Source organism: Condylura cristata, unplaced genomic scaffold (genome assembly GCF_000260355.1).
Source record: "Condylura cristata isolate star-nosed mole 26May11 unplaced genomic scaffold, ConCri1.0 scaffold00011, whole genome shotgun sequence".
Lineage (NCBI taxonomy): Eukaryota > Metazoa > Chordata > Mammalia > Eulipotyphla > Talpidae > Condylura > Condylura cristata.
In genome coordinates this window covers 35,573,189-35,595,486 of record NW_004567112.1, presented here as the reverse complement: position 1 = coordinate 35,595,486, position 22,298 = coordinate 35,573,189, and the positions used below count along the sequence as shown (strand labels likewise).

Below are 22,298 nucleotides of genomic sequence, written 5' to 3'. Positions count from 1 at the left end.
TCCTTCACTCCTTCACGAATACTAACTTGGGCTTAGAGTCTCTCATTAGGAATGTTTTAAGCCATGGATCATTTGATTTAATGTTTTCAAGTTTTCTGTTTTCTCTAGTGTCAGTTTTGTTGATTTTTATTTAAATTGTCTGAAATATGGACATAAAGTTTTTCATAATATTTTCTATCATTTATATTATCAAGATCAGTAGTGCTCACTACCTAATATTGAAGAGTACATTTTAATTGATCATTCTAGCTAGTTTTCTTTTTTTAGAGATTTATTTATTTATGCATATAGAACTGGGGGACAGGCTAGAGATGCGGAGGGTGAGAGGATTCACCAGAGACAGAGACGGGAGCAGAACAGGCAGACTGACTAAGTACAATGCTCATGGGGGCAGCGGGCAGGTCAGGAGAGGCCAAGTCATGTGGATCTCCTCCTGGGCAGGCAGAAATCGAACTCATGGGAAAGTGGCTTAAGCTTCTTAGTGCTGTGCTTTAACCCGCTATGCCATCAGGGAGGACCTAGTTAGTTTTCTAATAAAATTAAAGATATACTTACCTTACAAGTAGTTCCAGTCCTAGATATTTATTCATAAGAAATGAAAAGATATTCATAAAAATATTTGTTAGGCAACTATATACCAGAGACATTTTACGGGGGTGGAGTGGGGAATGGGATAAAAAATTGGGGGTTGGGGATGGGGAGTACACTGGACTACAGTGATGGCACATGGGTGATTTGATAATGGGAAGCCCACCGGGATTACAACTGAGATGGAAAAAGGCACAAAATGATGTAAAAATAAACTATTATACTTAAAAAAATATATTTGTTAGAATAGTCATAGAAGTTTTAATCATTTTAGCTCTAAACTAAAAACAGTTTAAGTGCTGTTCAACTATTGAAACAATAGCTCATTTTAATGCATTTTATAATAAAATACTAGATAACAGTAAATTGCTTATGTATGCAGCAGTAAGAATGTATGATATAACAGTGCTGCAAATGAAACAAGCCCTACACAAGAATTTACAGTCTTTCTCGACTTACACACTGTTTTAGACCTGATTATACCAACCTGTGGTGGTAGAAATCAGAATAATGGTTGCTTGGATGGAGAGTAGGAAGGGACTGACCAGGAAGGGGCAGGCAAGAACCATCTGGGGTTATAGAGTCTATCTCCAAAGACATGTGGAATACCTGGGTGCATGCATTCAAAACTTTTCAATGGTATGTTTTACTATTTGTAGACTATACTTGAACTTAGTTGTACAACAGTGTAAATATACTTATTGATCTTTACAATTAAAAAAATGTAAGTGTGTAAATGCGAAGGTTCTAAAAGGGCAAGTATTTTAAGTGTTTTTTTTTTTTCTCTCTCTCTCTCTCCCATAACCATGTGCTATTCTGTTATTTCTTTATTTACCACTTATGAACTAAAGTAAGGATGTAATTTAGAAAATGACAACAAAATACTAAGTATGAGAAGTAATGCTACATTTATGTAGTCAACAAATCTTTATCAAACATCTATAATTTGTCAATACATGTGATAATTAAGATTAACTGGAATACCCTCCAAAAGAGCTCAATGTGGTATACTAAGCCTTGACTTAAAATATACAACGTATTCTTAATTTCAACAAAAATTAAGAGCGTTCTTCTATCTACTGTATATCCTGTAGTAGCACTTCATAGACTCTTAAAATTCTAGGAAACTGAGCTTAAAAATCCTTGCTCTGTGTGGATAACATAATCACATGTGGTGTTCCCTCTCTGGCCTTACTGTAGCTTGAGGAGCTTATGTTTTATGCTTCTCCCACACAGTCTGCTGTGATGCTGGACCAGACCAGAGCAGAGTATCTTGAGATAAAGTTAATGTAAGGACGGTGCCTGGCCTCCACCATAAGGAGTTTAAGGATAAGTTGAGAAAACAAAGTCAGAGTTCTTGACATTCAGACAGTAAATATCCAACGATCCTCTTTTTTTATTGCTGCCTATAACTACTATAATTAAAAAGGTCACAGTTACTTTGAAAATGAGGAAAACAAAAGCAGAAAAGTCAGAGGCATAGAAATTCTCTGTACAGCAGATGGTTTATGTCCCCACAGGGCAATTGAGAATTAAGTGTGGTAATGGAATTACAGTATTTTTATTGGTTCTCTGAGGATGAGTGCTTAGAGTAGCAGCTATATTCTGTTTGGCATACTTGGGTGCTGAGTAAATATTAGTAAGTTATTGAATAGCACATAGCATCTCAGTTGCTCTCAGTGTGAGGCATTGTTGGGAGGTGGTGTTGCTTGATGATATTGAAATAATAACTAACATGAATTTTCTAGTTGGTTATTATACACCTACTTGGTCTCATCTTTTCATTCTACTTCTCTTTCTTTTTTTCCCTACTTCTTTGTTTCAATCTTATTATTTGACTTGCCTGTTTCTCCTGAGTTGTTAATATAAGTTTCTCTAGGTAGAATTGATAATGAGACTGTCAGTGTTTGTATTGTGCCTAGATGGTACTGTAGTCACCACCACATCAAGATTTAAAGATACCTTAGGGCAACGGCAGACGCTGGCTTTGTGGTTCAAATTCTGTGACATTCTGGAAAAGACAAAACTATGAATACAGGAATATAAATCAGTGATTACCACAGCTTAGAGGGGAGAGGAGATAAAAAGATGGAGCTTGTGGAATTTTTAGGGTAGTGAAACTACTTAGTATGTGACCATAATGTCTAGATCCATAGAATGTACACCAAGAGAGAACTTTAATGTAAACTCTGGGTTCTGAGTAACACTGATGTCGGTACATTCATCAGTTTAACAGTCTTATCAATGTTGGGAAATGTTAGTAATGGGGAAGACAGTACATGTAGGGAGCTGTGAGTATATGAGAGAGAAATCTCTGCCACTTTCCAAATTTGCTATGAACCTAAAACTGCTCTTAAAGATAGTATTAAAAATAACCATTAAGGATTTGTGATGCTTGAATGGGAATTTAATTTTTTTTAAAGTTAGAGTAAGTTTTTTATTATATTGCAAATACTGACATGCTTGCTAAAGAGAATAGTTTCTAAGTCCTAAACAGTATGGTTTATGTGTTAATGTTGAATCAGATTTTGATCCCTTTTAAGAGATGCTTATCTGTAGCTTCTATTTGGGCAAGGAGAGACATTCAGATGAAATCACAACAACGAAGTCCCTGTTTAGATAAGAAACTAAAGCTTCTGGGGAAGGCCTTGTTTTATTGATAACCTACCTCCTCACCAGTTTGCAGGCTTCTTCTCCCCCTCAAAAAAAAAGAGAAGGTGATGATTAAAATGATGGAAATCAAACAAAATTGCTATTTAAATGTGGGGTACAAGATTAAATTTGTTTTCTCCAATAGAGTCACTTTCCTTAATCAGCACTCTTACGATGTCACACCTGCCTAATGAGAACAAGTTCTAGACTTTAGGATACGGTGTGAGCATTTCAATTAGCTCCACACAATTGAAGACTGTTGCAGCTGATTTCTTAGAAAGTCTTCCCTTCTTTTCTTATTCCTTTGTGGTTAAGCTTTTATTAATTTTTACTTCTGACTCAGCCTTTGATTGCGGGGATTTCCCAGTTTGTGGTCATTGATAACTGTTTTTGTTCTAAGTGATTCTTTAAAGGAAAGAAAAAGAAGTGACAATAATGATTATATGTAGTGATGTTTTAAAATATTTTTATATTATTAGATTTAATTTACTTGTTGTCACTCTTAAAATACAGAGAACCCTTTTCACTATGACATGGGGGTAAAATAATAGCAATCATACTCAGGATCTCCATACATTAGCCATAATAAATCCTTTTGCCCAGAGTAATACAGAAACTCAATCCAGAGTCAGTGGGGATGATGTAGTGCTCCCTCACAGAACCAATTACCCACAGAGAAGTATAATGAGCAGGGGAGGTGATACAATAAAAATCTATATGGAGAGAGTAAAATTATGGCATAATGTTTGCCTGTGAGAAGTCTTAATAGTAAATATATCTCCAATTATCTTCTGTTCAGGTGTCTGTGTCAAAATTCATGATAAAATTGCAAAAATAGCCTTAGAATAAAACAAAAGAGCACATGCGTGTAGAGAAAATGGCGATAGACCTGTCATAAACAGAGTTCTGTTGTGCCCCTGTGGTGTTGCGACAAGGGCACCATACCTTCCTGCTGGGGAATGCTGTACTGACCACAGTTATAACATATGTCAAGGGGAACTAGATAGTGCTCTTAAAAAATGAGATGATTTCTATCATCACAGGAAGCCTCTACTTTTCGAGTTAGTCTATTTCCAAAGACCACATCTTAAGCAGATTGCTATAAAGGAAAATCCTGAGTGTGCATGATCTATATCCTAATTAGGAGTGGGCTTAATGTGTTCAGACAGCCATCAGTTGAATAAGTGGGTTAAGTGGTAAGAAATGAAGTCTAGTTCTTTGTTAGGTAGGTCTCAAGTAGAGTGCTGAAGTGGCACAAAAAAAGTGGGGGGGGGGGACGACGGGGGAGAAGTATGTTACCTTGCAAACCACATAAGCACAAACCATTTTCAATCTCTGTTGTTCTAACACTATCAGTGGTGCAGTCTGTGGAAAATAATTCATTACTGAAAACAAAGCACCAAAGTTCAAAAATGTTTTCCTTTTTTAAAAAAAATTTTAAAAGATTTGTTTATTTATGCATACAGAACTAGGTACAGGCCAGAGGTGCAGGGGCGGTGAGGGGATTCACCAGAGACAAAGTGGGGAGTAGAACAGGCGGATTGATGAAGTACACTGCTGAGGGGAGCAGCGGGTGAGACAGGAGAGGTCTGCCGTGCCATGTGGTCACCTCTGGGGCAGGGATCGAGCTCATGCTGAAGTCGCTTTAGCTTCTTAGTGCTGTGCTTTAACCAGGAAGGGCCCAGTATTTTCCTTTTAAAATAGGTGAAATAGATTCATACCCATGTTATCATTTAACTGTTATTGTCATTGCAGTGTATTTATCTCCTTATTTTTGTTATCTTTTTAGTTTCTTCTTTCTTGAGAGGATTATAAGGAAGCAGGCTCACAATTAGGTACTAGCACAGACCATGGCCCCAAATGTATCTTACATACCACTGTTAAGCCCTAATAGTTAAAGCTATGGTAATGGTGAGACTATTTTCCTCCTAACTGATTTTTAAATTTTGGTTCTGGCTTGTCAGATCACACCCAGGGAAGTGCAATTGTGTTCAAATATCATTCATTATAACTTGTCAGAGTAGAAGAAAAAGACTTCAGATCAGTGATGGAACCCACTTTGTCATTCACTGATATTTGCTTGACCCCTCACTTTATAGTCATTAAGGATATACATTAAAATAAATAACAGTATTCCCTAGTTTTGATCCTGTTGAACTGGAGAAACTGAAACTTAACCTGTGAAAACAGCTTATTTATTTATTCAATAACAAATGTACTTTGCTGCTGCAGTGGCAGTCTCAAACAAAGTCTCTGTCCCCATGATGAAGCTTATAGTTTAGTAAGTGAAACAAAATAGACAAATGATACATAACAATCATATAGTTACAAGTGCTATGTAGAAAAATAAAGCAAGACATGGAAAATCCAGAATGGTGCTGGTGGAATGTAATTCCAGATGGTCTGGGATATCTGATTCAAGCTCCAAACAAAATAAGCGATCCAATTATGGGGAAAGACTTATATTTCAATCCCAGCTTCACAGTTGAACATGTGCAGCTTTAGAAAAGTTACCTATATGTTCAGATCATTGATTTCATCCCTAAAATGAACACAATAATCTATATTCCAGCATGGTTTTGAAGATGATTAAATGTGATAGTGATCTGTAGCCTAGCAGCCGCCCTAGGACCATTATATTGCAGGGGAGATGAGGAGTAGGAATTCTAGCTATAGTTTGCAGAGTTTAAACATATCCATGTTTTTGTTTGTTTTTTAAAGATTTATTTATACATGTAAGAGCTGAGGTGTAGGCCAGTGATGCGGAGTGGGGAGGTGAAAGGGTTCACCAGAGACAGAGTGGGAAGCAAAGTCTACTCCAGAACAGAATTGGCAGATGTACTGAAATACACTGCTGAGGGGAGCAGTGGGTGAAGACAGGAGAGCTCTACCATGCCATATGGGTTAGCTCCCTGCCCCGATGGATGGAACTGGTGTTGATGATAGCTTCATAGTTCTAAGAATTTACCCCATGCACCACCAGGGAGGCCCATGGGTTTTAATTCTTGAGGTTAGTTTGAAATTTCAGGCATTTCGATAAGGAAATGTGATCAACAGGTTACATGCCTTTGTGAAATTTCAAAGAAAGAAATCGACAGATACTGATTCCATTTTCAGACTGCTTAAGTATGATTTGCCTGTTGTGGACTGGTGTAGAATTGATTTGCCATTTGTTCAAACCTCTTTCTGACTGCAGTCCATTTTAATCTATTACCAGGGATTATATTTTCAAACAATTTATATGTAGTCTGATTGAGAATAGTGAATGATAATAATTCTGTGACCCATTTACATGCATTACTGTAAAAGTTTCATTTCATACAAGTGACAATTTTTTAAAGTTAATTAGACTCGGCTGTACTGAGGTTAGCAAAAAGTGCTTTGAATTATCAATAATTCAGCAGGGCAGACATTTTTGTATAATGCAGTGGTTTTATAGAGTATTGTCAGATAGTTATCCTTAAATAAATGGTTGTGAGCATATATCAGCATGGTGGGGTTCACTTGAATGTAGTGTGAAGTGATAGCATCTATGCTTTCTATTATTGGACAGAGTGTGGGACATTAGTCTCTCTGGCCATGAACTACTAGCAACCTTTGTCCTTTGTGTTACCTTTAGTTAAAAACGAAAAATGAGCATGAATGCTGGCTGATGGCCATGGCTTTCTACAGCTCAAAATTCATCTGGGAAAGAAAAATGGGAGTGCAGATTTGGATGTGTTTCATTGCATGAATGATATGTGACATTTTGTAAATTATTTATCACAGAAAGGATGGCAGCAATGGCTTGAGCATTGTTATATCAAATGAAAGCAGGAATCCCATTAGAACAAAGACTGGGTTTTAGCTAGACTCTATCAGGGGAATGGTGTCACTTTAAAACCAGATTGTTCTTTTAATTGCTATTTAAAGGAACAAAAGTGTTCCCAAGGTACTGCAGTTGAGTAGTTGCAAGTAATAACTATGGATCCATAATTATGCAGTGCTGATTATCTGGCATTTAAAAATTTGTGGCTGGAGTCAGTGACCAATTTGTTTTAGCTTGTCTTTTTTTTTTTTTTTTTTCCTTCCTCCTCCTGTTTTTCTAATGTGGGATGTTTTATATTCTGCTTTTAACTGGGGCTACAGAAATACATTTGCATAGCTACCTCTTAAAGTAAAGCCTGAACAAATTAAACTGGAAATAAGGCAAGATAATGAATGCTCATGTTCTAAGATTAAATTGGAAGTCATATTGAACAATTGTGCAAATGCTTGGTCATAAGAATAATTCTGGTTTTTGATGACATGTTGTCACAGTGAACTAGGCATTCGTTGAAATCATTATAGCCATTTGAAATATTAGATGAGGTATGGGGTTTTTTAACTAGCATATGTTTCTTTCATCTATTCAACTAGCAATTTATTTTGAGTGCCTACTGTGTATCAGGCAATGTGTTAGGCATTTGGGGTAGAGTAACTGAACAAATGAGGTTTATTCTTTGCTGATGTATATTTAGAATTGTATATTTAAAGCTGTAAAATCTCCTTTTTAATTTACATTAGAAAAACATTTGTGATTCTGCTAAGTTTTCTTGCCCTGAATTTTTAATTCATGAGATTCATATATATAAATACATTATAGTTACATTCAGAAACTAGCAGACAACATGTGTGAATGCTTGGAATATGCAATAAAATTTTAGTTTTCATATAATTTTGACTGTTCAAAATAATATGACCAGATATGTAAGCACAGCCAACTATTCATATGACTAGGAATACTCACATTGCCGGCCGTCATAAATAACAATGGAGACACTGAAATGTATGCAGAGTTATACATTGTTAAAAGCAATTTCCTTAGCAAGAATTAAAGGGTGCTAGTGGGTGAGACAAATGTTTTGCTGTTTCTTTTACTAAAGTGGGCATATCAGAGATTGAGAGTTTATCTGTTATATGGCATATTGTGGTTTACTTTTGAAGACCTTGTTGCTACAAGGAGCCTAGTTAATACTAAAATGGCCTTTTCATCTCAAAAGTTTTCCTAGACTTTAAAAAATGTTATTGCTTACTATAATTATTATTCTGTCACATAAAAGCACAATATTTTATGTCATCTATTTAATGGAAAAATAATAGAAACCTGTACTAAAACATTTCAAGTTTAGATAAATAATCTGACCTAACTAGATGATATTCATAGACTACACTATTAATGAATACTATACTTACCCTATGTTCATAGACTATAATACCAGTGAATACAATACTAATCCTATATACTAATGAACCTTTAATAATGTTCATTTTAGAAAAGTTAATTACTATGTAAAGGTCTTAGATTTCGTTGGTTTAATAAAATTTGCTCTTTGGTCTTCTGCATTACAATTAAATATGTATTCAGGTAAAAATTAGCATCAGTAAGAAATTTTTATTAGCAAAAAATGGTTTGAATATCTTATTTAAAGGAGTTTTTTTTTTTCCTTGAAGAAATATATAAGAACCTTTTGACTTTAATGTATTGTTTTAAATGGAAACCTAACAGTACTTTTTCTTAATTTTAATTTTTGTCCTAGCCCCGTGCTGATCCCATTCCAATATGTAGTTTCTGTTTGGGGACTAAAGAATCAAATCGTGAAAAGAAACCAGAAGAACTCCTCTCTTGTGCAGATTGTGGTAGTAGTGGTAAGTTGGGGTTCTTTTCGTGTATATACACAGTGACTCTCCATTATAGTTACATGCTATTTATTTCTTTACCAAAATTATATTTGTTATTTGAAGCAATGTTTGGTTGGTAATAGTATAGATTTCGAATTTTAAAAGTAAATGCCTGCAGAGGGGGAAAGTGGAAGTTTGGTAGCACTGATAAAAAGTTACATATATTTATATAATGTAATATATATGATATGTAATTAAGCTTTGGTTTCATGCTAGCATTGGTAATTCAGTATATAGCACTTTATATTAAAGATAAATTCCAGACTTTCAAGCCAAGTATAACTAGAATCACTTGTTTTTTAATAGAAAGAAGTCCTGATATTAGGTAACTGTTGGTCCACACAGTGTTGCAGATTATGACACCTACTGGTGCAGTGTAACACCACAGCTTAGCTCAGTGTGACTCCCAGTAAAAAGTATAGTATTCTGGAAACCACCATGATAGAATTAAAACATCATCAAGCGTGAAAGAAATTCAAATTGCCAAGAGTAAAATAGGAAGAGAATGGTCTATGTAGAAGGTAATATGGAAATCAAGGAATAGCTAGGTCAGAACACTAGATTGTTGGTAAATTGCAGTACCCAAAATGCTTTCAAAGGTGATTTCATTACCTTTGCCTTTTGGCCATTATAGTTATAAGACCACACTACCAATTTTACAGTGGAAATTAAAAATCAGATTGTGCATATGTGAAAAGAATTTGTCTGACTGGTATAGGTGAGCTATATATGGTCAAGTATATATGTATGCACACATGTATACACACATAGACATACTTAAACATGTACATATATTTATCAAAAGGTTGAGTTGCAGTTACTTGTTTGTAAACATTAATCTGTGTTAATCTTTAAATTTTCTCAGCCTACTAAATTTTTATTTTAAAATTCATGATACTGAGTATTGATCTAGTTAGGTTTATCTTTATCTTTATTATTCTTAAAGATTTACCTATTTATGCATATAAGAACTGTCATGCCGGTCAGAGGTGTGGGAGGTGAGAGGATTCACCAGAGGCAGAGAGGCGGGAACAGCATTGGGTGAGTCAGTAGAGGTCTGTTGCACCATATGAGTCAGCTCCCTGGCTATCTAGGGAATGAACTTGTGCCACAGTGGCTTACAGTAGCTTGATAGCTTTGTGTCTTTAACCCCTATGCCATCAGGGAGAACCCAAGTTATAGTTATCTTTAAAAAAATATATATGTAAAATATACCAACGTGTATGCTGATTTAAAAAAGTCAGTATACAGTCAGTATGGGAATAAAATGTTCACAGTTACTTGTTATCAGGGAAATTCTTGAAATCATAGTAATAGGCCACCTCACATCAGTGAAAGTGACATATGCTTAAAAAAAAAAAAAACAGGATCAAGAGGTACTATGGAGGATGTGGAGAATGTAATGGGATAGTAATGTAGATTGATCTAACCTATGGAAGCCATGTTGAGGTTTCTTGAAACACAAAAAATGGATCTGCTATAAGACCCAACTATCCAATCCTAAGTAAGACTACCCAAAGAACATAGAACAGTAATTTCAAAAGAAACCTGCACTCCTAAGTTTGTTGCAGCACTATTTACAGTAGTCAAGAAATGGAAACAACCTAAATGTCTCAAAACAGATGAATAGATCAAGAACATGTAGAATTTAGACATGATGGAATACTACTCAGCAATCAAAAACAATAAAGTCATACCTTTAGGGTAACATGGATTAAGCTGGAAGGGTTGATATTAAGCAAAATAAGTCAGAAGGAAAAAAATATTAAATGATTTCACTTATATGTGGAATACAGAAAAGCCAAACAAAGAGAAACCATGAAAGCTGACTATAGATATGAGACTTCCATGAAGGGAGGGGCAGGTATTGGGAAGGGAATGACAGCAAGGTGGGGAGAGAGCACAAGGGAATATGGTGATGGACTATGAATGATTTGGAGGTGAGAGAACTACAGTGGCTATACTTAGGGAAGAAATATATTGTGCAGAAATTAAATTTTTTTTAAAAGTCACCGTAATATGATGGTCAAGAGCAAATTCAAGAGCCAGGCATGATCCATCTTATATTTAGCCATTCCTAGTCTCACTTTTCTCATTAGAAAGGTAGGTATTAATGGAGCATATGGGAAACAAATGAAAGGATATGGGGCAGTAGTCTAGCACAGAGTCTTCAGCAAAATGATAAGTACACTATAAAAGTCAGCCACTGTTATAATTTGGCATGTTTGATATTGTTGTCCTTGATTGCTGCAAGTAATTTAAAAATCTTATCTCCACTATGACAGCTGCTTGATGGTTGAAGAGAGGAAATGTTTCATACTGAGGAATGACAATGTTGTGTAATGATTCTTCCTCCTATGAAGATTTTATTTGATAGGCCCTATGGATTCTGCAATTTTCTGGACCTGACTAGTATGGAAGAGCCTTGGAAATAAGACATTTGAAACTCTGCTTGAGAAATGCTTTCTGACAGTCTTTTTGATGGGCTCTGCAGATTCATTAAAATTCTTTTACTTGCTCATGGTATCATGGATAGTGACAAAAGGCCATGGAAACATTATCTGTATGTTCAGTTTAATAACTTTCAACCCTACAATCTTCCTGTTTTATCTTGATAAGTAGTGCCTCACTCATCAGTTCTGACTGTAGTTATCTTTTGGGTTTTCTCATGAGGCTCACTCTGAATGAATTATTCTTTTGTGTAACTGCTTGGCCGGTTAGTGGAGTTCACTTGTCTGGGGTTTACCTCTTGTGATTTTTAGGGTAGTACTTATAAAACACCCTTCTTTGTCTGGACACCTAGACAGACTGTGGGAAGAAAAGTTCCCGTCATATATTTCCTTACCTCTAGTGATACCCTTACTTGAGTTGATAAGGAATTCAAGATCTTTATCTTCTAGATCATAACTTCAAGGCTTCCTTCACAGGGTATAAAGGTGTAATTCTAAACAGGTAGATCTTAGATTTTTCTGATGTAATCAATCTCCTTTAGTTTTCCCCAGCTTAAGACCTGCCAGAGGAGAAGCTTGATCTCCTTTGTACTTTCAGATCACTGAAATTTTTTTTTCTCTGAAGTTTCTTACTTTTCCAGAGTATGTAGGTGTAGTATTATAGCTTCTCTTTTTAAAATCACTCTCTTGTTTTCTCTGTTAACAAATTGAGAAGAATGAATTAAAGATACAGACCAGAAACTTGGATACGTACAGTCATTTTGTGAGCCAGTTTCCCTCCTCTCTTCAAAGAAAGAGGGCTAGAGGCTTTGGAGTCAAGGTATGGGTCATGGCAGAAATTCAAGCTCTGGAGTCGTCACATCCCTAGTTTAGGACAGAGAATGGGTCTGAGTTCTTCTCTAGACTCAGCAATGGGATCAGTTTCTAGTGTTAATGTTCATATAATCTTCCCTTGAATGTACTGTGCCAGTCTGGATTTAGGTGCTTTAGTCAAAAAAGCCATTGTTCCTAACTCAGGGGCCTGTATTTTCCACATGTACTTCATCTGGTAGGTCATATGAATAGGCTTGGCTTTTGAAAAATAGGTGCTTTTAAAGAGAAAGAACAAAATAAAACATGGTTCTTATTAGCGAATTTGGAGGAGTTCTCATAGTTTCAATGCTCTGTTGTGACACTTTGGTGACGATAGGGAACAAAGGATAAGATAGTCTGGCATGACTCAGTAGTGCCCTCTAATAATGGAGGAAGCCACATCATCACAGTCCAGTTCAGTTTTTCAAATGGGAATTACAATGTGTTGGGTACCCCTAATTGACCTATGGAAACAGCTGCTGTGTCACATTCAGAGGAGTCCATTGATTCTAGGATAGAGTTGAGTCTGTAATGATCAAAGGAATTCCTAATGTAAGATTTTTACATGAGAAAAATACCCCTAACTGTATCAGACCAGAAAAAGGAAATATAGATGGCAGCCCATAGGAAGATCATTCCTAAATGTGTTTCCCATATGTATCTGTTGGATTTTAGTTACTTTTATTTGAGCTTCTATTTGTGTGATGTCTTACTTAGAATCTGCTTACACTTCACAGATACAATAACAAGTGTTTTTTTCTGTTTACATCATAAAGCCAAGTAGAATGTTTCCATTTTTAAGGTGATTTGAGCGTTATAAATAGTTCATTGTTTTCCTGCTAAAAATTATTTTGAAAAAATAATTCAAGCTTGCAGGTGGTTAAATTAAAAAAGGTGACATACATAGTGCTGAGTCCCACATGTGGTATTCCAGTTCTGTTTTGCTGTTTGCTGATTGTAGAATTGCAGTTTTTCACATCTGTAAATTGTAAAAGGTGCATCCTGCATCCCCAGAGCTGTTGTGAAGATCCAGTAAGATAATATGAACATTATCAGTAGCTATAAACATTACACAAACATGAAGGACTGTTCTAACCACTAATATGAATGTGGACTCATAAGACAGGGTCAAGGTCTGTACAAATTTTGGGACTAGGAAGTCATTTTCCTTGACTTTCATGGATCAGCCTACTTTGAAATTAACATGGTTATATTCTCTTTGGCTCATTAAGACCAAATTATCTTTAATTAGCTTCACATAAGTATTAGATATTACACCAAATGAAATTTTGTGTCTGCTGTTCAGATTGCTGGCTGGTTAAGTCTTACTTACAGATGAATTGTGTGCATGTGTGTTTTCAAATTAACAAATCTAAGATAAGTGTATAGTTCAAAATTATAGCATCATTCTAAGTGGAAACTGGAGACAGAAAAACACTGCTGTGGCGCATCTGAAAGAAATAGAAAGTCACCTTTTATATAGTAAAGGGTACAAGGGCTTTTTAGTCAAATATCAGTCCTCCCTCAGGAGACTTGAAATCTCCCTGGCCCGCCTTTTTTTGTGTGTAAACTGAACAAATCCTGCTTTGTAGATGTGACATAATGGATATACTGGTTTATAAAAAAGATTACTAGTTTCTTAAGATCACTGTGAGAAAATGCCCCATGATTGATTTGTTAGTCATCCAGTTTCACACTGACTTGACACAAATTAAATAATTAGGTAAGGAGACCTTTGACTTAAAAAAAAACCCTGAAGATGGAATCAAAGAGGAATAGGAAGGGAGGGAGGGAGATAGAAGGGTTGGTGAGCCCTTTCTTCACAAGGAGTTGAAGTCACCAGCCAAAGTGTAGAAAATAGCAGCTTCTCACCTATATTTGCTGTAATTGTGCTTGTCAGGATTAACAGCATGTAGCAAACTGTAATGGCACTTCTCAGTTTTTGTTTGGGACATCTTTGAATCCACACCAAATATTCAACCACATTTGACCTGCTAAGTCTCTTTTTTCCTTGAAATGATCTTATTTGGTTTTTGTGATATTTTCCATGTTTTATCTCCTACATATTTTATTAGCTTCTTGGTCTCTCTCCACCATTTAAGTGTTTCTTCAGTCTTCTGTCTGTGGCCCTGTGTTTAATTTTGCTTCATAGTTTCTTGTGAGCTTCCAAAATTTAGATAGAAATCCCTCCAGAACTGTTCCACTTGGACACCCCAAGGACTCCTCCTCAGAGTTAATATACTAAACAGTTTATCAATCTTGCACTGCTCCTTCTACCATAAAAAAAGGAAACCTCCACCACAACTGTAACAAATCTCAGCAACCAACCAATGTCCTGCTCCTTGATGGGGGCAGGTAGTGGTTCTCATTTCAGCAGACTTCATACTCCACCATCTACTTACACAGTTCTACAGGCCATCCTCTGTCCATTTCTATCACATGATAGCATTAACAAGATACATTGATTCAATAATCTTGACCCTCATTCTCATCTATTTTCCGTACTACAGCCTTAAATAGTTGTTTGTCTTTTAATTGTAAATCTACTCACAGAACTTAATAGTGGCTACCAGTTACCCTGAGGGAAAAAAAAGTCCAAATTCTTTAATAAAACTCCCAAAACTCATCTGGTTTGGTCTTCTGTTAACCCTGTCCTGCATCACTGTCTCCTTCATACACACTAACTTATATTGAAACTCTTTTCCTTGAGTATACCATGTCCTTCTGTCCTGCATTTATTAAATTCCCTTTCCATCCCACAATTTTTCAGGTTCCACATATTCCCATTTCTCCTTCAGGTCTCTTTTTTAGGATCACTTTCCTCTATCTGCTAGATTCCCCCATGTTTCTGAACCCCACACCATTATCGCATGTTAATTCTCTTTTTCTGACTGTCTTTCTGTTTTACTGTATGATCTAAAAGAAGAGAATCATATCTGTCCTTTGCCTCACTGTGTCTTAGATAGACAGATGACTTCGGATGGCCCATCCATGGGCCAAGTTTCTGAATCTTTATTTTTCCAGTATGACTATAATAAGTTATCACCAATGTCTAGTGACAAAAACCAAGTGTATTGCCTTAGAGTTCTGAAGTTTAGAAGTCTAACATGGAGCTCAGTAGGTTAAAATTCAGGTTTCACTAGGCTGATTTCCTGTCTGTGAACTCTAGAGGAGGGGCCATTTTCTTGCTTATTTGAATTGTTTGATAGAATTAAGTTCCTTCTTTTTTTTTTTTTTTTTTTTTTTTTTGCTGTTGTTGTTGTTGTCTAGCATGTGAACATTGTTTCTGCTTCTAGACGCCACCCATACTCCTTAGCTTGTGGCCCCATTTACATCTTACGAGTCAGCAAGGCTGGGTGGAGGCCTTCACCTTTCTTCTCCTTTGTTCTCTCACTAATACAACTGGAAAACATTCTCTATTTTTTTTTTTTAAGATTTATTTATTTATTCATACAGAATTGGGGTACAGGCCAGAGATGCAGAGGGTGAGAGGATTCACCAGAGACAGGGCAGGGAGCAGAACAGGCAGATCTACGAAGTACACTGCTGAGGGGAGCAGCGGGCGGGTCAGGGGAAGGCGGGGATCGAACTCATGCTGAAGTGACTTTAGCTTCTTAGTGTTGTGCTTTAACCTGCTGCGCCACCAGGGAGGGCCAACATTCTCTATTTTTAAGGACTAGTGATTAGATTGGGTCTGCACAGACAATCCAGGATAATCTTAACTCAAGACCCATATCCTTTGTCACATTTGCAAAGTCCTTTTATAGTATTTTTACAGGCTACAGGGGTTACAACATAGACATTTTGGGTCTTTGTTCTTTCTACTACATTTTGGGTCTTTGTTATTTCTCCTCCCACAGTACTTCAGAAATAATTTCTGCCAATTTGTGATCTCACTTAGCACTTATCTAAGTTTAGACAGCATTCCTTTGGTTTTGTTAGCTAAAACTACAGTAAGCTACTGGTGCTTATAATAAGAATGAATGAGTTAATGAATACATATTATGCTTACATATGTTGATAAATTACAAACCACAAGTGTTATTTAACACTCCATAAAGACAGGACCTCCCTGGTGGCTCAGGGGTTAAAGGCACAACCCTATCAAGCTATCACCAGCTACTGTGTCTTGAGTTTGATCCCTGGCTAGGGAGCTGGCCCACTTTGTGTAGCAGACCTCTCCTGTCTTATCTGCTGCTTCCCTCAACAGTGTATTTTCAGTGGGTCGACCTGTTCTCCCTCCCCACTCTGCCTCTGGTGAGTCTTCTCACCCCCTGCACCTCTGGCCTACATCCCAGTTATTATATGGATAAATAAATAAACCTTTAAAAAAAACAACTGCACAAAAACAATCCACTATGAATTGTATCAACAGAGAGAACCTAATTTTTAGAGAGAATTATTGTGCTTATGGAATGGCTAAATGAGAGGTAAGGAATTACACTATCAACCATATTGTTTTCCATTATCTAATTGCTATAGCTTGTGTAGAACTATAGCAAGACCAGCTACAGTCTTTTGTGTTATCTCAAATTTGGCCATGAGAAAATAAAATGGAAATGTTTCTTCATCCCTCAGCATCTTTTATAGAATCATAGCAGTTTAGACCTGGAAAGGCTCTACAGCCAATTTGAGCCAAATAAAGGTAAGATTGCAGCTTAAAAGAAAGATAGGCTGGAGATTTTGGAATTTGATAGTGTAGCTTAAGTGGTAGTAGTTGAGATAGAATACTGCTTAAAGTGGGGGGAAAAAGCATTATTGCTTGCTCTTCTTTGAAAGTGGCTAAAATCCAATTAATTTGCAAAATATATACTTATTTAAAAGTATTTTTATAGGGTATCTGTGAAAATAAGTAGTAAACTATAATACATGAATTATCTTAGCTAGATTATTAAGCCACAAAGTAAAAAAACAGGTTTTAATGTAGAGAAAAATTTAGTGCATGAAATTGAGGTCATATGTGCTAGTGATGTATGACTTACAGGAAGTAATAAAAAGAAGGGGAAAAAAGGAGGTAAATGGTATACATTTAAGCTGATGGGACCCATTTTAAGGGTGGAATTTAAATTGCTATACTTATAACTTTTTACCCCCTCACTCTATAAGGGGAAAAAATCCTGATCAAAGTAGGCAACTTCTCTCCCCCTTCAGAGTATACTTTCACTGAACTAGCAGACTGTCTTTGTTTGCTGTTTTGAGCAGCAAGAGGTGATTGATACCATTTTTATATATTTAAACTCCCCGCTCCCATTCATTTAAGTCAGAGAAGCCCTTGTAAAAAGAGTGGTGTCATAGGTTAAATGCATCTCCCTGGGTGTCTCTCCTGCCTAAGGTTGTAATCCTATGACAACATTTTATTTTTTCAACATCTTAAAAACAGATGTTTAGTGGGTTTTTTTTTGTTTGTTTGTTTTGTTTTGTTATGTTTTTTTAAACTCAGGAATAGGGTGCTTTTATTAATGATATTGATGATTGATTTTGAATGTTTTTACTTCAAAAAGCAAAATCTCCTGGTGGGTGGAATTTTATGAAGCACCTGCTAAGCTTTAGGGAGGAGGACCCTTTTGGCAGCAACCCAAAATACATATTTAAACAATGAGCCTGCCAAAGTCAGGAAATTATAAAACAGTCTTGAAATTGCAGAATCTGCTCTTTTTATTACCCCTCAGATTTCTTTTGCAGCTTGCTTATAAGTTCTTTCACATGGGATTTACTAATGTTCTTACTATTTTAAGACAAGATTTAGAAAAATAAAATTAAATTTAGAGATCTCAGGTTTTATGTGATAAAAGACCATCAGGTTTTTTGTAAACTGCCTTCTCCAGAGTCTGTGCTCATATTCCCCAAACTACTTGGAAGAGTCTGCTACTTGGTGTAGCCCTGCTAGCTTTCTTGAATGGCCTTGCCCCTGTGGGTCTTCATTCTCCTCTGTAATGTGAGACCTACTGGACAAAAGTGTGCTCAAAACAGTCTGCTCAGAAAATTGGGGGAGGTTTGCTGAGGGTGTGATGCTTGACCTGTTCCTTTTGACCTGGATTACTCAACTTTCTCTCAAAATTCCCTGTTTCTGCTCCTATGTTTAGATTTCAAATTCAGGTTCCCTGGGACAAAACAGCAATGGTATCTTCTTTATGTGTCCTAGCAATGGAGTGTTCTTGGTATATTCTTGGGTTTTTTTCTTTTGGCTTTTGTATTTATTAAGTTAAGCAGCCCTGGTTTTTATTTAGCTATTTTAAGCTTTATGATTTCATCATACATGAAGAGAAGGAATTGTTTTTGAACTTGGGCACATAGCCTGATCAATCTGAAAACTTAGGGTAAATGGTAACTGGTAAAGATGGTAAGGACTGAAGATAACACAAGGCACAGGAGTGAGAGTTCTCAAAGACTTTGAATGGAATTAGTAGACATTCTCTAAATTTCTTTTTTGGGGAAAACCTTTGTGCAGTCGTACTGTGATGTACAGGGGTAGGAGTAGAGACAGACAGAAAGGTAAGTGTAATTTAAATTTCTGACCTTTTGTATTTTGAAGTTCTTGAGGTACTTTAACTGGCATCATCTCTGTCTATTAAACATTCAAGAATGGGAATTTTAAAAAATCTAAGATATAATTCCCATAAAGCAATTTGCTTTTTATTCCTATAGGACACCCATCTTGTTTGAAATTTTGTCCTGAATTAACAACAAATGTAAAGGCCTTACGGTGGCAGTGCATCGAATGCAAGACATGCAGCGCATGTAGAATCCAAGGCAAAAATGCAGTAAGTATGGCTCTCAATTGTTTGGCTCCAGGTAAATTGTTAGTATTCAGTATAAAGGTTTTTAAATCAGTCATTTCTTTATTAATTTTTTGTAGATATTGCTGTTTACTTTTTAAAGTTTTAAATGCACATATAGTCAAATTTCAACAGGTATCATGGTGCTCCTTCATTATATTTTATTATTGATGGATAACACAAGAATTTGCGACCTTTTACAGTATGTTTTCAGTCTCAATTGGGCTTAAATGTGTTACATTACAGGATAATATGCTTTTTTGTGACTCCTGTGATAGAGGATTCCATATGGAGTGCTGTGACCCCCCACTTTCCAGAATGCCAAAAGGTGAGCTTTTAAACCACATTAAAAATGTGTTTTACTACATACTCATTAGCCTTGACCTGATGTCTGATAGCTCAGGGGTATACAGGTTACTTAAACATTTTTTCATCTCTTCTAACTTCTTTATTTTTGTGGGTTTGGCACAGGTTGTGAACAGAGAAGTGTAAAAGCATTTAGTTTGGGATAATTTATATAATAAAGACTCTAATTCAGACACAGACATAAAAGATCATTCCTATCCTGCAGCCACTGAAAGTTATTAGAATAAATTTATATTAGTCAAAAGTTTAGAACCCTCTCCATATTATTCAGCATGGTGTTTAGAGGTAAGACGTTACCTCTTTTCAATAATGTTGATAATTATGACTCAAGTCCCTTGACAGCAGCCATTACCATTTTCTGGGCCATTAGGTGTATGGATATACCCATATGGAATATGGTTTTTCTTCTCTGTTAAAGTTAACTTAGTTGTCTCTTTGTTTTCATTTTGTAGTATAGTAAACATTTAAAATAACTTTGCCTTTTTATTACAAAATGTATACATTTTCATGGTAAAAGATTTTGAAAATGCAGAATGACAAAAAGGACTAAAAGTAACAATCAACTGGAAATTTCTTCCCTGCCCCCCCCTTTTAAAAGAGAAATGGAACTTTGTATCTGTTTCTGTAACCTTGTTTTTACTTCTTCCTCTTAACAATAGATTCTAGTATTTCTGTATCATTAAATATTAAACAGTTTTTAACGATTGTATAGAACACTATAGTGTAGAGAGGGACTTATGTCTGTGGGCCACAGTGATGTTTTACTGGTACAACGTTTTTTAAAATTTTGATTTTGGTTCCTTTTGGTGGAGTATACATACTCCAATTTGCCACTGTCTTAATATGCTTTGTTGTCTAATACTGTAGCTTGCTTCACGCACATGTTTTATACCTGAGATTTCCTGAAGATTCTTGATTTTGCAAGTCCATTTATAAACAAACCGTAATTTATATAACTGGTCCATTGCAAATGTTTCCAATTTTTCCAATCCACAATTATTTCCTTAAGATAAATTCCTAGGGGAGGAATTGCTGGATCAAAGGCCACTGTACATGAAAGGCTATATCAATTTTCAGACCAACCACCAATGTATGAGAATTACTTGTTTCCTTGTATCATGACCAACACTCACCATTACTGTATTTCATTAAGTCTAAGACACTATTTTTTTTTCTTCCCATTTTAACATTTTTAAAATTGGGTGCATTTATGGTCATTAGTATCCTAAATTTGATAAAATAAAATGTTGTTACTTTAAATTTTTATCGATTTAATGGTAGAATAAACATATCTGATGATTTTTTTCAGAGTCAAATCAGTAAGAGTGAACATTTCTGTGTTTGATTATTGGCTGTTTGTATATCATCTTGCAAAGTGGCTGTTTTTATCCATTAATCATTTTTTTTCCCCTATGGGGTTTTCACCTTTTTTCTTAAAGATTTGCAGGAGCTCTTTATATTTTTATTTAGTCAAATCCATGAATCTTTTTCTTTATAGCTTCAGTCTTAAATGTCAGCCATGCTCAGATTATATAAATATACACAGTCCCCCACCCCCCCCATTTGTAACATTTAATTTTACCATAATATTCACCTGCCTAGAATTTTTTTTTTTTTTGTAGAAGATAGGAAGTAATTCTTTTTTTTCAAGATATGTAACTTTTTTCTGTCACCACTTACTGAATCATTTTATCCTTTCCCCACAGATTGAATATATGACCTTTTTGATATTCTAAACTTTTCTATAGGTTTAATTTGTTCTGGTCTTTCAGTTCTTACTCATTGACCTGTTTCCTTATGCCAGATGTATAATTTTAAGTTTTAATTTAAAAATGCTTTATACTGATAAATTTTTAGTGTTGAGCATTCCCAGAATGAGAAGATAAAGCAAATAGATTTTCCCAGAAGTTCTAAAAACTGATGAACTTGAAAATGTCTTTTTCAAATAAAAAGATTGTAATATCTGACAGGATCAGGTTTTCGTGTGTGTTTATGTTTTGGAGGGAGACTTGGCTAGACCTTGGAAAGAGTGTTAAGGAAGAATTCTGAGACACAGGGACAGTCCTCTCTGTTCTCACCACCTTATCCTGGGGAAATTGACTTTTACTGAGGAGAATGACAAAAGGGAATGGTCCACCTTCTGGAGTAAAGTTCTGCATATAGCCGTCCTTGGGCAGCTTGTTACAGCTGCAGTTTATATTTAATATCTCTCCTAAAATGAAACATTAAAATATTTTTCTCATATATATATTAATTCAGGGATGTGGATTTGCCAAGTCTGCAGACCAAAGAAAAAGGGAAGAAAACTACTTCATGAGAAAGCTGCACAAATAAAACGACGATATGCAAAACCCATTGGACGACCGAAAAATAAATTAAAGCAACGATTGTTGTAGGTTGAGATCTTATCAAAAGACATTTTTTATGTTGTGCTTTAAAAAATATAGGTGATTGTAACTCCCTTAGATTCCTCTAGACATTTTAGCATAGTTTTTACAAACTCAAGGGATGAGGAATATTTCTCCTTGTGTATAAGCTGTGAAAATTTTTTGGAAACTATTTTAAATTACAGTTAGTGTTTTGGGGTCTTGTCTTGGCAGTATTTGCCAAGAGATATTTTTCAAGCATCAGGCTGGAAGCAGAATATAAGAATTGGAAGCAGTCTTTCAGCCTATTTTATTACTTGCTGAGTATTAGCAAAGCTTAATTATATAATTATTTTTATGGGAATTTTAAAGTAAGAAAGGAATTGTCCCGATACTTTTGTCAATCTAGATAACATTTTAGAAAAATACTTCTCTTTCCTGGTACTTATATTAATATTAAAACTTTCAAAGATCCTTTATATGTAATAAGAGTTTATGAAGAAACCTGCAAATGACTGTCTTGACGTTTGTCTCCTAGGTGAGACAAG

At 35.6% G+C, this 22,298-nt stretch overlaps 1 protein-coding gene across 3 annotated transcripts in view; it reads left to right on the top strand.

Moving 5' to 3' along the window:
- Positions 1-22,298, top strand: part of KAT6B (K(lysine) acetyltransferase 6B) — a 166,073-nt gene that overhangs the window by 90,952 nt on the left and 52,823 nt on the right. For all 3 annotated transcript variants that reach the window (XM_004680752.1, XM_004680751.1, XM_004680750.1), the window contains exons 4-7: positions 8,799-8,907; positions 18,888-19,003; positions 19,265-19,346; positions 21,644-21,776. In XM_004680752.1, coding sequence (XP_004680809.1) covers positions 8,799-8,907; positions 18,888-19,003; positions 19,265-19,346; positions 21,644-21,776 — 440 coding nt within the window. The remainder of the gene's footprint in view (positions 1-8,798; positions 8,908-18,887; positions 19,004-19,264; positions 19,347-21,643; positions 21,777-22,298) is intronic.